At 58.9% G+C, this 16,095-nt stretch overlaps 1 protein-coding gene across 5 annotated transcripts; it reads right to left on the bottom strand.

Moving 5' to 3' along the window:
• Window positions 1–431: 431 nt before the first annotated feature.
• On the bottom strand, window positions 432–15,846 carry LAT2 (linker for activation of T cells family member 2). Of its 5 annotated transcripts, none has more exons than XM_043455794.1 (14): window positions 15,630–15,839; window positions 13,208–13,281; window positions 11,370–11,495; window positions 10,845–10,884; window positions 7,107–7,150; window positions 6,873–6,924; window positions 6,609–6,646; window positions 6,301–6,336; window positions 6,189–6,219; window positions 5,560–5,615; window positions 4,384–4,446; window positions 4,073–4,144; window positions 3,476–3,593; window positions 432–1,173 (listed from the first exon to the last, which is right to left on the bottom strand). In XM_043455794.1, the coding sequence occupies exons 3-13, from the start codon at window positions 11,461–11,463 to the stop codon at window positions 3,493–3,495; spliced, it is 627 nt and encodes a 208-aa protein (XP_043311729.1). In that variant the 5' UTR covers window positions 11,464–11,495; window positions 13,208–13,281; window positions 15,630–15,839; the 3' UTR covers window positions 432–1,173; window positions 3,476–3,492. The 5 variants fall into 5 exon arrangements, with proteins under 5 accessions (XP_043311729.1, XP_043311730.1, XP_043311728.1 ...); XM_043455795.1 differs by having other exon boundaries at window positions 432–1,131; window positions 15,630–15,837; XM_043455793.1 differs by having other exon boundaries at window positions 432–1,203; window positions 15,630–15,825.
• Window positions 15,847–16,095: the final 249 nt, after the last annotated feature.

Consider the following 16,095-nt stretch of genomic DNA (forward strand, 5'->3'; position numbering starts at 1 on the left):
GGGCTGCAGGGCGTGAAGGGGCTGCCAACAGTTGTGTTCTAGATGTTTTTTTCCTCTAATTTCCTAACTTGCAGCATTAACTTCTCATGGAAAGAACTGATGAGACATCTGGAAAGAGGTTCTTGTTCCCAGCCTCCTCTCCAGATCTCAGAGTTTTGGGGTTGTTTTAAGTATTTGGCTGCCGAGGTTGCAGCATGCTGGATCATCCATCTTCATTGTGACAGTATGCAGGATCTTTAGCTGCAACATGTGAACTCTTAATTGCAGCCTGGGGGATCTTTGATGGCAGGGATGGAACCCAGGCTCCCCGCATTGGGAGCACAGAGTCTTAGCCACTGGACCACCAGGGAAGTCCCATTCTATGAAACAAGCCTGACCTTCATCGCCTTAGAAGGTTCTAGTGAAGCGGGGAAAGCAGACAGGAGAATCACTGCTCTTAAACTGGAAATGTTTATTGAGACGTTTCGGTCAGAGGAGGCGCTTTGTCTCCCTGGTTGTGGCTTTTCTGAGGCAGAGGGTCCCACAGGCTCCCATCTGTCCCATGAGACGGTCGTGTCCCTTCCCCGTTGGCCGGGGCCCCAGGCTACTCCTCCCCACCTGCCCCTTCCGCAGTCTGCCCGCAGCGGACGCTCCCGCCAGAGGCTCGCAAAGTTAGCTGCGGCTTCATCTCTGCTTCAGTCAACCGAGGCCCAGAGAAAGGAGCGCCGGGGCACCCCCAACTGTTGAAGTACACGTAATGCTTACAGGAGACAAGTTATTACACAACCTCTACCCTGAAACGCAAAATATTAAATACGACTCCACCTGCATAAATTAACTGTACAAGCTTATCCATCACGAAATCCCAGCAACCAACGTTAGTAAGCAATTTGGGATCAAAATCTAAAGCAAAAAAAAAAAAGGACACGAACACCCATGTAGTATGATGTTTTCAATGCGGGTAGGGGGATGCGGCTGCCCTCAGTTCTGGTCACGGGACCACCGCCAGAGCCGCCCGACCCCAGGCTCCTCCTGCCTTGCCCGTGGGAGCTGGTCAGAGGTTGGCTCCACATAACTGTCCTTTCCCGGGCTGGGTGCCCCGTGGCCAGCCGGCTGGTCCTCAGGAGACGTTGATGCCCCTCCCAGGAGTAGCTGTAGGGAGTGTAGAAGTTGAGTGGCTCTGGAGAAGGGATCCTGGGGAGGCGATAAATGGTTCCCTGGCTCCTTCAATGAAGAGCAAAGGTATTTGTTAAAGAGGGAAAGGTTTGCCTGGCCTGATGCTTTGTCCCCTCAGCCCCGGGAGGATACACAGCGATGGTCAGTGAGCAGAGAACCTGCCCATCAAACGAGCATGTTTCTTATTCCAGGAGCCAGGAGCTTCTGCCTCTTTTTTAGGTGAAAGGCTGGGGATCTTAGTTCCCCAGTCAGGGATTAAACCCCCATGGAAGCTCGGAGTCTGAACCACTGGACCACCGGGAAGTGCCTGCTTTCTGTTTGAATTCCTGAAGGGACTTGCCCAGGGGTACCAGGCCCTAACTCCACTCTCCAGCCTTGCCTGGCGGCCCTTCCACCTTGAACATCGGGGTTAGGCCTCTCCAGCCTTGTCGGGCCACTCTGGACACCAGCTTGTGGCGTTCAGACCTTGTGTGCGAGGTGGAGGGTGTAAATTCCAGCCAGCCGTAGCCCGACTCCAAACTTGAAGCTTCCCGTATCATTTGTCAGACAACGTACTCTAATTTCTTTCCTCTTAGGAACCTGCACAGCCTCTCTCCTCCTGCCCTCTCCCTGAATCCAGACGCAGGTCTCTTAACTCCCCACTTCGTACAACCTCCTGCAACCTTCCTACACCTCCTCCAACTTAGCAGGCCCAGACATAAACCAGCCTTCCCCACAAAACCCGCGCTGCCTGTCACCTCCCTGACCTCAGTTGCTGATAATGATGCCCTTGCCTTTGACTCGGGAAAACCCCCCAGGCCCCCTCAATCCTTGCTTCACCTGGCCGCTGACTCGTGGCACACCAGGGAGCCCCCCCAGCTCCACAAACAGGGTCTGCCTCCACCGCGGCCTCCCTGCTTCCTGCCCGAACGCACTGGCATCCCTGCCTCCCCTGTCCCCTGTATTCATGGCAGTGATACCTGAGAAACATCAAGTCACTCTTCCCCTGCCGAGCACAACCCCCATCTCAGAAAAAACCCAGCTGCTGGCCCTGCCCTCCACCTCTGCCACTCCCCCATTGCTCGGTTCTGTTCCCCTCCTGTTTTTGGACTCAGGCTCCGGTCGGGGTCCTTCCCTCCCCAAAAAGGGTGAGGAGGGGCGCTCTGAAAGACTTCTCTGCTTCCCAGCTTAAATGACGGCACCCTCCCCCCTCCCCATGTTCCTCCTGCCTCTAGCCACCCCTAGCATCCACTACTCAATTTCCTTTCTCCCCGCCCCTCTCCTCCCTTCCCTTGTCTCGCCTCTCCTCTTCCAGCTAGTTCTCTGGTTTCCTCTCTCCCACCGGAATGGAAATCCTAAGTGGACAGAGATTTGTGTATCTTCTCTTTACCACTGTGTCCCCTGCCCCTAAGGCAGGGCTTGCCCCAGGCAGGTGCCCCCTAGGTGCTGGGTGAATGAATGAACCGTGGGCTCTGCCCTTCAGGCTTAAACGCCCATGGCTGATCCTATTGCTGGTTTCTCAAACAGCCCAGGCGTGCCCCCAGTGACAGGCTTGCCCGTGTCCCCCAGATCGGGACTTCAGGCAGCCTTTCCAGGGCCCTCGGGTTGACTCCCTCCCTCCCAGAGACAGGGCCTGGGCTCCTACATCCTCGGGCTTGTGTGTCCATCCCCTCCTCCACACACCCTAGGTGGGGGCCTCGGCAGGTGGCTTGTCCTCTCAGGGCCTTGGGGGGGCACCAAGGGATGGTGTGTGAGCACTTGGCACCATCACTGGCCCCCTATCCCGCCCCATCCCTGAGTCCAACATGGGCAAGTCATCCCGGTCCTGCTTTTTTTTTTTGTGGCTGCACCACGTGGCATGCAGGATCTTAGTTCCTTGACCAGGGATCAAACCCATGCTCTTGGCAGCGGAAGCACAGAGTCCTAACCACCAGACCGCCTGGGAAGTCCCTGGCCCTGCTTTCTGTGTGGGTCTTGCGTGTCCCATCTAAGACGCAGGTCCCAGTAGCTCCACGTTGCAAGCGAGGAAATGGGTCACGGGGGGTTAAATCACCCTCCAAGGTTGCAGAGGCCCACCCAGACTCACTAGCCTGCCCTGCCTAACGCCCCCGGGGCTGAGACTTTGTGTCCGCTGTAAATATGTCACCTCACCATGCCAGCCACAAGAGTTGGGGGTGGGCAGGGACTTGTCAGGAGGTCCAGTGCCCCAACAGGCCACCCCGTTTCAGCACCCACTGGTGCTGTCCGTGGCCCACGCTGTGGCTCCTCCAGCCCCGGCTCTCTGCTTCTCCCAGGGGTGTGGTCCCCCCGCCCCCGCGTGGCCCACCAGACTGGACTGTACCTTCCTCCGGGTCTTCCCTAGGCTTCGGTGGCTGCCACGTCCCCGTTCACATAATCGGGCTCCCCGTCCTCGTCTGGGCTTCCTGCCAGGGAAAGCGGTGCTTCCCGCAGGGCTGACTCTGCGGATCCACGGGCAGATGGTCAGAGGGCTCACACGGACACGCTCAGCCCAGCCCTGTCTCCGCAGGAGGTACCACGCAGCCCACAGGAAAGGCTGCACTGGGTGGTGTGTCCGTCCCTTCCCCTCTGCAATCTGCCAGCGGTCCGTCCTGCCCGGAGCAGGGCAGGTGCAATTCCGTCCAAGCCGCTGGATGGGCAGTGGGCCAGGAGGACCCGACCTCAGAGGCCACGGTGCTCCCGAAGGAGGTCCTGCCACGGTCAAGCTGCTGCAGCCACTGATGCACCAGAAGCTCCGCTGTGGGATCAGCTGGACGGGCCTCGGGGGAGCCCACCTGGCCTCGGCCTCCCAGATCCCCTAAGCATCCGTCTCTACCGCTCCCCCTGACTGTGTGTCCCAGACTAGGACACCGCCCCACCCCGCCAAATGCAAGCCAGCTGAAGGCGACCATTCGGGAATGCCTGGGCTCCGGCCACATACCCACAACTCTCTTGGACTCCCGCCACTGCTGGATGGACGCCGAGTTCTGATAATCCTCAGACCCCTCGTCCCCTGCAGGGAGAGCACCCGGACAGGGGCTGGGGAAGGGGCAGCCACCGTGGCCATTCCTCAGGCCAGCGAGGTGCCGTGGCCGCCCCTCTAGGGGGGCAGCCTGCATCCTTCACGTGCTTGGCAGACCCTCGAGGGAGGGAGGGAGATCCAGGGACTGACAGGGCCTCCTCCCGGGACACAAGGTCTAATACTGGTGAACCCTGCAGCGGGGGCTCCAGACCCCAGCAGTGCAACCTTACCTGACTCCATTCTCTTTGGCTTGCAGATGAGCACGTTCTCATAGGAATTGGTGTCATCGTCATCTGCCAGGGAAAGGGGAGAGGGTGGGGGCTGCTGGTGGGTCCTGCCCGACAAGCCTGGCTCTTCCTCCCTCCCTCTGTCTCATCAAGCCCTCTCTGGGTCCCACAGGGCCTTGAACATTCTCCTGGACAAGCTTCTTAATGGGCAGAGGCCTGTCTCCAGTGGGTTCCACCCTGGGCTCCTTCTATCTTTCAAAGCTACCCCTAAATGCTCTGGGGAAGGGCAGGCCCACCAAGGATAGTTAAGAGAAGGGAGACCCATCTCTATGTGGGCAAAGAGGGGCAGGCAGATCCACTGGGGGCGCAGGAGACAGGAACCTGCCTAACCCTTCAGGCAGTGGGGGCAGGCTGAGGATCCTCTGCCGGGGGGCCTAGGCTGGGTGTGGCATATCAGAGCCTGGTACCCTGGCTCTGCATCCCATCCCCACCCCCCAACGAGGAAGCTAAGCTGTAAACACCACCCTATCCAGCTTCCATCTTTGTTGAAGAGGCTCTGAGAAGTGAGGGCTTTCCCCCCAATATAGGAGCGCAGGGGGGGAGAAGAAGACCCTCACTCCCACTCCAGCTCAGCCTAGGCAGGGGGCCCAGGCCTGTGCCCCCTTCAGCAGGCACTGCCCACCCTCTTGTTCTGTAAAGCCAAGGTGTTAAGAGCCCAGGGTTCCAGCACCCTCAGGGCTGGCAGGGCTTGGCATCCTTCAAGCAAGTCTGCCACTTCCAGGGCCTTCCTCCAAGGACCCATGTATGCCCAGCCTTGAGGGGGGCCCTGAACGACAAGGGGACCAGCCTGCCCCTGGTCCCTGCCCTCAGCTCCCCTTCTGTTCCCGGACTCCTGCTCCCTCCCATCCCTGCCCTCCTCTGCATCTCAGCTCCTGCCTGCAGTGCCAGCCTCTTCGGTCCTCCTAGGTCCTCCCCAGTCCTCCTCGATCCTCCCGGGTCCTCCTCCAGTCCTCCCCATCCTCCCAGGTCCTCCTCGTCCTCCGCTGCGCCCCCCCCCCCCCACCAGCCTCGTCCTCCTCGATCCTCCCAACCCTCTCTGGCCCCCCCAACCCTCTCTGGCCCCGCCCCGGAGGTGTGGCTTCTGAAGCTGATCTGCCCTCGCCGTCTCCTCTGCCTCACCTTCCGCGGGCTTCTGGAACGGATCGTAATTGTAATAGTCCGTGGAGGTGGGGTCTCTGACAAGAAAACACAGACACAGCACCAGCTGCGGGGCAGGCCCGTGGTGCAGGGCGGGGGCTTCACGTAGGGGGCGGTGAGACCACGGCGGCCCCAGCCGTCGTCACTCCCCCCGAAGCCCGTGGGGGGCTCGGCCAGGGTCTCACCCCCGAGCCACCCTGGGGCTGAGAGCGTGGTGGCCTGGCTCCAGCCACCGCGCCGGGTGACTTCAGGCAAGCCGCCTCCAGCCCCGGAACCTCAGTTTGCCCAACAGGGAGTCCAGGAGGAGACGTCCTGGGTGCCCTTCCTCTAGAGGGTCTGCAGACGCAGGGTGAGCCCCGCCCACCCAAACGGCCACGCCCACCCAGACGGCCCTGCCCCCGAGCAGGGCTGCGTCCCTGCCCCTGCCTCATCCCCACGAAGCCACGGTCCTCTGAGGGGCCACGGTGCTGCGGGAGCCTGCCCGGGCCCGCGGCTTTCCAGGGCAGGAGGCCGTTCTCACGGAAGGAAGCGGAGGGCGCGGGCGGGCTGGGGCGGGCGGGGGCGGGCGGGGGCGGGACGGAGGTGGCCAGGGCCCGCAGAAGGCCGCTCACATGTAGGCTTCCTCTGATCTGGGTCTGCTTCCTGCGGGAGGGGGCGAGAATTAGGCCGTGGTAGGGGCTGTGGGCCCGCACCGCAGCCCCCTCCTGCCCAGAACCCACCTACCTTTGCTGAAGTACTGGTACCTGGGGGATGAAGAATCTGGAAGAAAGTCCAGGCCCATTGGCTCAATGCTGGTTCCCCACCCCAGGCCCGTCCACGTGTTTCCCAGTCTTCACACTTTCACACCTGCTCTGTCCCCTCGCCCCACTGGGCCAGCCATCAGGCCTCCCAGCCCAGCTTGCATGTCTCTCCTCTGGGAAGGCCTCATGCTTACTACCTGTCCCATCAGGTATTCACCTGTCCCACCAGGTATTCACCTGTCTCCGTCCCACCTTGCCCCAGCCCCCACCCCTGTGTCCCAGGTCACTCACCCTCGAGGCTGGGGGAGAACCGCAACATCTTGTCCTTCCTGCATGGGAGGGGGGGGCGGGGCTGAGAAGGGGCTGGGAGGAGGCCCCCTGGGTTCCTGGGGGTCTGGAGCCCACAGCCTTCCTTGGTGGGGCCCTCAGAATCAGAACTGGGGCTCTGAGGTCTGAGGAAGGAGCAGGATCTTGGCCTGGGCTCCTCCAGGTGGGGACCCCCCAGGGCCCTCCTCATCACCTCCCTTGGGTCTGGGTTTGGGGGCTCATTCCTACCTTGTCAACTCCATGTTGGAGGCTGTGTCCCCGGGCCAGGCCTCCCTGACCACTGCAAAGGATGAGGGGGTGTTGGCTGGGACCCAGACCAGCTGGTCGGTGTAGTCCCTTCACCCTATCACCCCGCCCGATCAGGCCTGGCCACAGCCTCAGAACAATGAGGACGAAAGGGACTTTGAGGCTGACACCCCCAACCCTGAGCCCAGCCTGGGACCCGTCTGCCAGGGGACTCACAGGTGTAGGTCCGGGCCACTGCAAAGCTCTGCTGATTCTCTTGCCTGGAAACACAGAGCTGCACTGAGTCAGGGCCTGGCCTCCCACAGCCCCAGGGACAGCGAGGACAGAGGGACAGGGAGGGACAGACCACGGCGAGAGTGAGGGGGTGCTGCCAGCCCTCCAGGACTCAGATCTGGGGCTTCCTGATGTTCTCCTCGTCTATACAGCTCCCCCGCCTGCCCACCGGATGCCCACCCTTCTCACACAGGCCTGGGCTGGAGCCAGCCAGACACATAGACAGTCAGGAGGGCCTGTGGCAGGGCTGGGAGAGCTGCTCAGGGACCTGGTGGTGACTTCAACCAGGAGCAGCAAAGAGGCTGCCCCCACCACCTACCACCCCAGGAATGTTTAAGATTCCTTTGAGAGCATGGCCTGCTGGAGATGTTCAAACGTGCCATTTATTCCCCAGTAACTGATGAGGCAACTTCAGGGCTTAGCAAACACAGCTAGGCATCTAACTATCACTTTCTTCCTTTCAAACAGAACCTGATTTGTATTTAGACAGTCATATGACCATCTATAAGACTCTTATTTCCCAATAAATGAATGACATCAAACTAAAAACCTGCTCAGCCAAGGAAGTCATCGACGAGACCAAAAGACCATCTACTGACCAGGAGAAGCTATTTGCAAATGATATATCTGATAAGGGGTTATTGTCCCTTATAATATAATATATAAACAACTCATAACTCAACAACCAAAGAACAACCTGATTAACAAAATGGGCAAAGGACTGAATAGACATTTTCTAAAGAAGACTTATAAATGGCCAACAGATATGAAAAGATATTCAACATCACTAATTATGAGGGAAATAAATGCAAATCAAAACCATGGTGAAGTTTTCACCTTAGACCTGTTAGAACAAGAATATTATCAGAAAGGCAAGAAATAAAAAGTGTTAGTAAGGATGTGGAGGAAAGGAAACCCTTGTGTGCTATTGGGGGAATATAAATTAGTGTAGTCACTATAAATTCAATATGGAGATGCCCCAAAATACTAAGGATAAAACTACCATATAATCCAGCAATTCCACTTCTGGGCATTTATCTAAAGAATATGAAATAACTAATTTGAAAAGCTATATATAGTACTGCAGAAGACTCTTGAGAGTCCCTTGAACAGCAAAGAGATCAAACCAGTCAATCCTACAGGAAATCAACCCTGAATACTCATTGGAAGGACTATGCTCTAGCACCAATACCCTGGCCACCTGATGCGAAGAGTTGACTCACTGGAAAACCCCCTGATGCTGGGAAAGATTGAGGGCAAAAGGAGAAGGGGGAAGCACAAGATGAGATGGTTGGATGGCATCACCGACTCAATGGACTTGAATTTGAGCAAACTCTGTGAAGGACAGAGGAGCCTGGCATGCTGCAGTCCATGGGGTTGCAGAGTCTGACATGACTTAGCAACTGAACAAAAACAAAATATGTGCCCCTATGTTTGTTACAGCACTATTTATGATAGCCAATACATGGCTATCATGTAAACATGTATCATGGAAACAATCTAAGTGTCCATCAACAGATAGATGAATGAGTAAAGAGGATGTGGTATATATACACAATGGAATACTATTTACCCATAAAAAGATAAAATCTTGCTATTTGTGACAATGTGGTTGGACCTTGAGGGTATCATGCTAAGTGAAAAAAGTTAGAGAAAGAAAAATTCCGTATGATTTCACTCATATGTGAAATATAAAAAACAAACAAAAAACAAAATAAATGAACACACCAAGCAAAAACTAACTTGTAGATACAGAGAGAAGAGTAGTGTTTACCAAAGTTGAGCGGGCAAAATGGGTAAAGGGGATGAACTGTGTGATGACAGGTGGAAACTAAATGTTCCTTGGTAAGCTTGACATAGGGTATACAGAAATAGAAATAAAATATTCTACATGTGAAACCTAAATAATGTTCTAAACCAATGTTACTTCAATTGTTTTTTAAAAAAGACTATTTCCCAGCCTCCCTTGCACCTAAATGTGACCATGTAATTAGACTCTGGTTAATGAAATGCAAGCTTTCAGGAAAGCGCCTTAAAGGAGGCACTGCCAAGTGGGATGCACCCTTTTTGCCTTCCTTCTTCATTCTTACTGCTGCATGGAATGCAGAGATGAGGGCTGGAGCTTTAGCTGCCATTTTGGTCTGTGAAGTGCCTTTGGGAATGAATGCCACCACTAAGGATAGTGGAGCAGATTAGCTAATTATAAAAGCCTTTTCAGTTTCTTCCATGGACCAGAATGGAGACCTGGTCCAGTCTTCCAGGAGCTCCTGAGGGGTGAAAGTGATCTGATTTAGGAGCAAGGACCTAAATCCACAGAAGAGAGTCTGGCACGGCTTCCCAGAGGAAATGATGCAGGAGCTGGGCCTGGCACAGGCTGGTAGGACTGAACCCAAGTGCGGTGGGGAGAGCCCAAGTCTCCTCTCTGATCTCCTCCCACTCAGGTTTCTTTCCCCACCCCCCACACGGCGAAGTTTAACTTGTGCCTCTGAGGATCTTCAGTTCTAAGATTAATCAGGGGCCTGGAGTGGGCAGGGATTAAGGGAGGAGGGGAGAAGGGAGATATTGAGGAACTTGCCTTGGGGCAGGGGTGTGGGCAGTGGGGAGGGCACCAGGGGAGTCCAGTCCACCCCCCCAGTGCAGGTTGTGGGCTGGCGAGCCAGAGGACCAAGGGACCCCACAGGGCTGGAAAGGTCCAGCCCCAGCCCCAGGAGCAGGCATGGATGGGAAAATTCTATTTTCAAATCTCACTGTGGTTTTTCAGTTGCAAAAGGAAATGAGAAGAGGGTGTGTGAGCGAGTTTGTATGTGAGTGCCTGCCCAGGCGTGCAAGCAGGCCCTGTGTGTGTGTGAGAAGTGCATGCATGAATGAGTGCTGGGGGAGCCGGTGGGTGTGCGTGGGCGTGCAGGCCGGTGCACGTGTGTGCACGCAGGTCTCGGAGCTCCCCACCAGCACACCGCTGGCCGCAGCCCTCCTGCCGGGGTCTTGACACTCTGGGGTCAGTGACAGCGTTTCATCTCTCCGACCACTGCCCTGCTTCCAGCTCTCCTGCGACTCCCCTTGGCCCTTAGGACAAAGGCCAAGGCCTCTGGCCACAGTCAAGACTCTCCTTCCTCCAAATTCAGCTCACTACTCTCATGTTCACTCTGGCCGCATCAACCCCAAGATGGGGTCCACCCCGGCCTTAAGTCAGTGACTGCCCACACTGCTCCCTCTCTCTCTGGAATGTCCCCCTTTCCCCTTCTGTCTCTCTTCAGATTCTTCCCGCCTCCTCCAGGAGGCCTTCCCTGATCCCCCAAGTTTTATGCCCACATCCTGTCTTGGACCCAGCACCTGGTCCCTGGTCCCTGTCCCTGCAATGGGAGGGTGGGATTCCTCTGTCAATGCCCAGCAGCACAGCCTAGACCCCACCGGGCTGGGGTCACGGCGGGGATTTCTGAAGATGCTCCTGGGCTCGCTGGAGCGTGCTCCCCACCCTCCCCGACTAGTCTGGGGTAGGGTTTGGGCGGTCCTTGGGCACCCCCTCACCCTCTCCTAAGTGCTGAGGACCCACTGGAGCCCGGCATGGAGGAGGTGAGAGGGAAGGGGTGAGGGGCGGGGGCGGGGATGCCCGAGGGGATGCCCACAGGGACGGCCCCCTCCCAGGCAGGACACACAACATCACCGGGCTGGGGAGACACTCACAGACTCCTCTGCTCATAGATTTTCTCAGACTTCTTTGCACCTGCGAGAGCAGGACCAGATTAGCCAGTTCCCGCCCCCTGCCCCCACCCCCACCGGCCGGGGCCAGGTGGGAGCTGAGATCTGAGGCCCAACCATCTCCCCTGTTGCCCTGGGCAGGCCTCAGACCGGACGTGGGGGCTGAGCCACTCATGACTGGGGAGCCACCTGACCCTGCGAGGTTTGCTCACCATTTATTTAGGAGAGCGGAACGTGAAGGCAGACATTGCAGGCAGCCCAGCCCCCTCTCCCCTCCCTTGTCCGGCGCAATCCATGCGCAGACAGATGCCTTTGACCCCGGAGAACCAACACTCCCATTCAGTCAGACCCGTGGTCTTCAGAGAACAATCAGGGGCCAGGCCCCTGGGTTTCACTTCTGCGCCCCCAGGCTTATCTGACTGCACCTTCCGAGCAGCTGGGTCTGGGTCTGAGCGGCTCTCTGGGGACACCGCCCTCTCCTCCCACAGGCCCAGGACCCCCAGGCTTTACCTGGGCGGGAGCAGCGCACGCACAGGCCGGCCGCTGCCCCCAGCAGCAGCAGCAGAGCCGCCCCCGGCCACAGCAGCTCTGTGTCCGCGCTCATGTCCACTCCGGGCCGCTCTTCTTCCTGCAGGGCTGTGACAGGGGGCACTGTGAGCCAGGGTGGGGGCCACAGGGACACCCCCTCCCCAGGAACCCTCCCCTCATTGTCCCCTGACAGCCTAGCATCCCCTGCCCTCCCTGCTCTGGGACCAGACGGGGACAGAACCAGCCCTGTCCGCTCATCTGACCGCAGACCCATGCCTTGGGCCCCCCCCCAGGGCCATCATCAAGTGCTAGAAGGTTCTGGAAACCTGCCTGTAAGCACACACTCCCACGCACACCTTCGCTTAGTCCACCCAGCCACCCCTCGAGGGAGAGGCTCGCGCAAATAGAGAAACAGAAGCCCCAAATTCCACAGCTGCAAAGGGGAAAGGCAGGATTTGAATGCCAGGCTCCAGATCCTAGGGGCTTCCCAGGAGGTGTTAGTGGTAAAGAAAACCTGCCTGCCGATGCAGGAGGCTTAAGAGATATGGGTTCAATCGCTGGGTCAGGAAGATCCCCTGGAGGAGGGCATGGCAACCCACTCCAGGATTCTTGCCTGGAGAATCCCATGGACAGAGGAGCCTGGCGGGCTGCAGTCCACACAGTTTCGCAAGGAGTCGGATATGACTAAAGTGCCCTAGCACGCATGCCCGCGCTCCAGATGCTAATGCTGGTTCTGCTCTTTCATCCTGTGACGAAACCTCCTGCGAACCCAGCTTTGTTCCCCAAGCTCAGAGTCCACTGCCCCTTCTACACCGGAGCCCCCGTCCACCCTAGGGTGATTCTCTGCTCCCACCCAAGGCCACCCGGGGAAGCTGGGGGTGCGATTTCCATTCCTAAAACGCCCGTCTATCCACATGCTCTGGCTCCTCCTGTCCTGGGTGCTGGGAGGAGGGAGGTCAGGGAGGCTTCTTGGAGAAGGTGGGCCTGAGACCAGGTCGGGGAGAAGGATGCCTGGGCAGAGAGGGACCTTGGCGGCCGGTGGAGGAAATGTGCTGGGAGGTGGGGTCAAGAGGCCGCTCTGTGGTCAGTGGCCGGTCCCAGGCTTGGGGCCTCAGCGAAGCTGCAGGCAGCCACCTAGCAAGGCCTGCTGAGTGCAAGTTCAGCCCTCTTGAGGGGCCCTCCAGGGAGCTTTGTTGCAACTCTAAAGAGACTCAGCCCCCTCGCAAAGGCCAGTGACAGAGGGCAGCAGGGGTCCTGCGGGGCCTGTGCCCCACGGTGGGCACATGGAGCCCACACTACGGAGCATCCCCTCTGTGAACACCTGTGCCTCTGGCCTCAGCCGCCTGGGAGGAGGCTTCTCCCCGCCTCACAGCTGCGGGAGGCGAGGCTGAGGGAGACCAAGCTTTGTGCGGGCCTGCCTCCTCTTTCCGGCTCCCTCAGAGGCCTGCACCACACCCCGCGGCCCCGCTCACCACCCCGAGCTTCCCGAATCCCCGTTTCACAGATGACAGGGAATCTCCGTGTAGGGCCCAGCCTCTGTCAGCGGCCCGTCATGCAGAAGTCATCTCTCCTTCCCGCAAATGCCAAGTGAGTCAGCGGGAATACCACCATTCCCAGACCTTGGGACCCAGTGGCCTCTGCATGAGGAGAGGATCCTCTAGGATCTGGGGCACCGTCTTCCTGGGCCACATCCCCTCCACCCTCCGCAGACCTCCCTCTGGTCCAGGGCCGCCTCCCTCTCAGCCCTCCAGCCAAGGTCCAAGTCCATCCAGGGCTGGTGAGGTTGGAAGCCCCTGGTTTTGGACACAGAGGACCCCTACCTGTATCTCAGGGTCTCTTGGCCTCAATTTTCTCATCTGTAAAACTGGGATCAACCAGGGCCTTCCTCCAACAGCTGTGGGGAGGACACACACGTCCAGCCTGGACCACAGTCAGGGTTTCAGGAAGAGAAACTTGCTGAGTGTCGCACTTCCGGCCGGCTGGTTTGGACAGTTCCCTTGAGCGCCTGCCCCTGACACATTTATCTTTTGGTCGAGACAAAGGCTGTTTCTGCCCCCAAGGAGGTTTCGGGGTAGACCCACGGAGGGTTACTCCCGTGGGACAAGGGTCCGGCACTGGCCACCCCTGGCGTCTGCTTGAGAGCCCAGGGGCAAGTCCACACGCTCCACTTGGCATTCGAGGCCCGAGGATCTGGGCTCTGAGCTCTGCTGCCCTCCCTCCGCGAGGACCCCTGACCACCCGAAAGCCCTCTTGCTTCCTGGCTCTGCTATTCTGGTACGAGCTGCACAGTCAGGCGTGCCCCTAGCCCTGGTCCGTCTCCCCCTGGCCTGGCACTGTGTGAGGGAAGGGGGCAGGGCATGAGAACACAAATTCTGCCCCAGTGGCTGAGTCCCGATGCCACCGGTCACCCTGTTAAACAGGGGAAAATCTGACACTCAACCCTCGGGTTCGTCATAGGAGGCCCAGCACTGAGACGACACCCTGAAGGTGCTGCTGATGGCTGGCGTGGGGCACAGTGGGCTGTGACCGCCGCGACTTGTCATCATCACGGTGCCCGCGGGATGGGAAAGGGCAGCTGCATCCTGGCTGGATGGCCTGCGCTGGAGCGCGTGGGGCGACCCTGCCTGAAGCCCCCCTGCCTGCTCCCCCAGACACGCAGGCCTGAGCCTGCCCCGGGCGGGGCATCGTGCTGGGACCCTGGGAGACCCTGGGATCTGAAGGCGAGCGTGGCTGTTGCCCCCAGCCCCGCAGTTGTCACAGAACCACAGAGCATCACCTCGGAGAGGCCAGCTCCCTTCTTCTCCAAGGGAGAGGGCGGCCCAGAGAGGTGAGTACTCGGCCCAAGGTCACACAGCTAAGCAGTCACGGAGCCAAGACCCGTACTCAGGGCAGGTGGACTCTGACGCCTACACTCCTTCACATAAATCCTGTCTTAAATTACATTTTTTAAAAAGAATCACACAATGTGGTTTTTAAAAGATTCATTTGGAAAAGAAAAAAAAACAAAGATTCATTTGAGGAAGAAACTAGGACTGCCTCTTCCCCGAGACCGACACTGACTCAGTTTGTCCTCTGTCCTTGTTTTCCCACCCAGGTCTGAGAACAGGCGGCGGCGGGGAAAGAGAGGGGCTGGGCCCCCAGGGGCCAGGCCGCGCTGGGTGGAGTGGGGAGGGGAGGGGAGGCCGCCGCAGCCTCAGGCCTGCAGGCCAAAATAGCAGAAAGGGAAGTGGGCAGTTTTCAGATGAACAAGGTTTGCAACAAGCCCATGGCGGAAGAGCTCTTGGGGATGGGCTGAGCCGCCCCAGCACCCAGCCTCCCGCCCCCAAAGGCCCTTGGCGACCCTCCTGCCCAGCCCCCCAGCACCCCTCTTGCTGTGGATGGGGAAACTGAGGCCCGCCGGGGCCAAGGGGCAGGCTGTGGGGTGGGGATCGACTCAGACGCCCCCACCCCAGCCCTGGGAAGGCTTTATCTGCTGGTCTCTGCTCTGTTTCCCCAAAGAACCTTGGCCTTCAGATGAGACCGACCAGAGGTCTCTAAGGGAGGTGCCTGATGCTCGGGCGGCTGCTGCTCGGCCCAGGGAAGCTCCTGTTCTGGGCAGGGGAGGCGGGTGGGGAAGGCCATGGCCTCCTGTTGACAGAGCAGGGCACTGGGAGCACCCCGGGGCCTGTAGTTTCTCAACCTGCTCCCCTCACCCCGAGCAGGGACCTGGTGGCCAGGCTGGGGGCTTTGTGGGGGCGACTGGGATAGCTCTTCCTCTGGGCCTGGGGCAGGACCTCGGCCTGCTCGCCCGGAGCACCTCTCCCATCCTCCCGTAGCTCTGTGGCAGGGTTGTTACAGTCCCATTTTACAGATGAAGAAACCAAAGCTCATGAGGCCTTGGGAGCCCTGTCCTGGCGCCTCAGCAGTCTCTGGAAGTGATGGGACCTCCCTGGGCGCTTCCCAGGGCTGTGCAGGCTGGGCCGGGGAAGGCGAGGGCAGGAGACGGGCTGGAGCCCCAGAAACAGCCGCCCCCGGGGTGCCGCAGGGCCTGGGCCAGGGGCCCCTAGCCGGGGGGCACCAGAACAGAGCTGGGGCCGAGGAAGGAGGTGTGGGGCGTCCTGGTTTCTTCCCGACCCACCCGGGAGGCAACCAGATGCTCCTGCCAGGCCACCAGGGCCTCTCCCATCCCCTCCGGGTGTCGAAGGGCAGCCTCAGGTCCCTGGGCTCAGGCCCGGGCTCCAGGCACCCCTGGGAAAGCCTTACCTGAGAGCGGGGGGGATCCTCACTGCGGCCACCTCATCCTGAGCCCACACACCTGCCCGAGCCAATGCCAACGCCAGAGATACTGGCGGGCAGCCGGCAGGGCGGCGGGTTTCCTGTCAGCCACTGAATCAGCCTTCACACATCCGCTGCTCTGCCGGACAGGCCCCGCTTGCAATAGACGGAGGCGGGGAGACAGACAGAGAGGCAGAGAGACATGGAAACAAACGCACGCAACATGCACGCTGAACACACGCGTGTGAACCCGTCTCAGAGAGGAGGAGACACAGAGAGAGACAGGGAGAGAGGGAATGGAGGATGAAATGGGGGTGCTTGCACAGACACACACAGGCGGCCAGAGAGTAAGACACGGACACCCTGAACACGCACAAACACAGAAGTACACGTCCACACTAAAATACACACACACACGAAGAAAACCAGAGAGACAGTCACACTCACACAGAGA

This window comes from Cervus canadensis, chromosome 32, assembly GCF_019320065.1.
Source record: "Cervus canadensis isolate Bull #8, Minnesota chromosome 32, ASM1932006v1, whole genome shotgun sequence".
Taxonomy (NCBI): domain Eukaryota; kingdom Metazoa; phylum Chordata; class Mammalia; order Artiodactyla; family Cervidae; genus Cervus; species Cervus canadensis.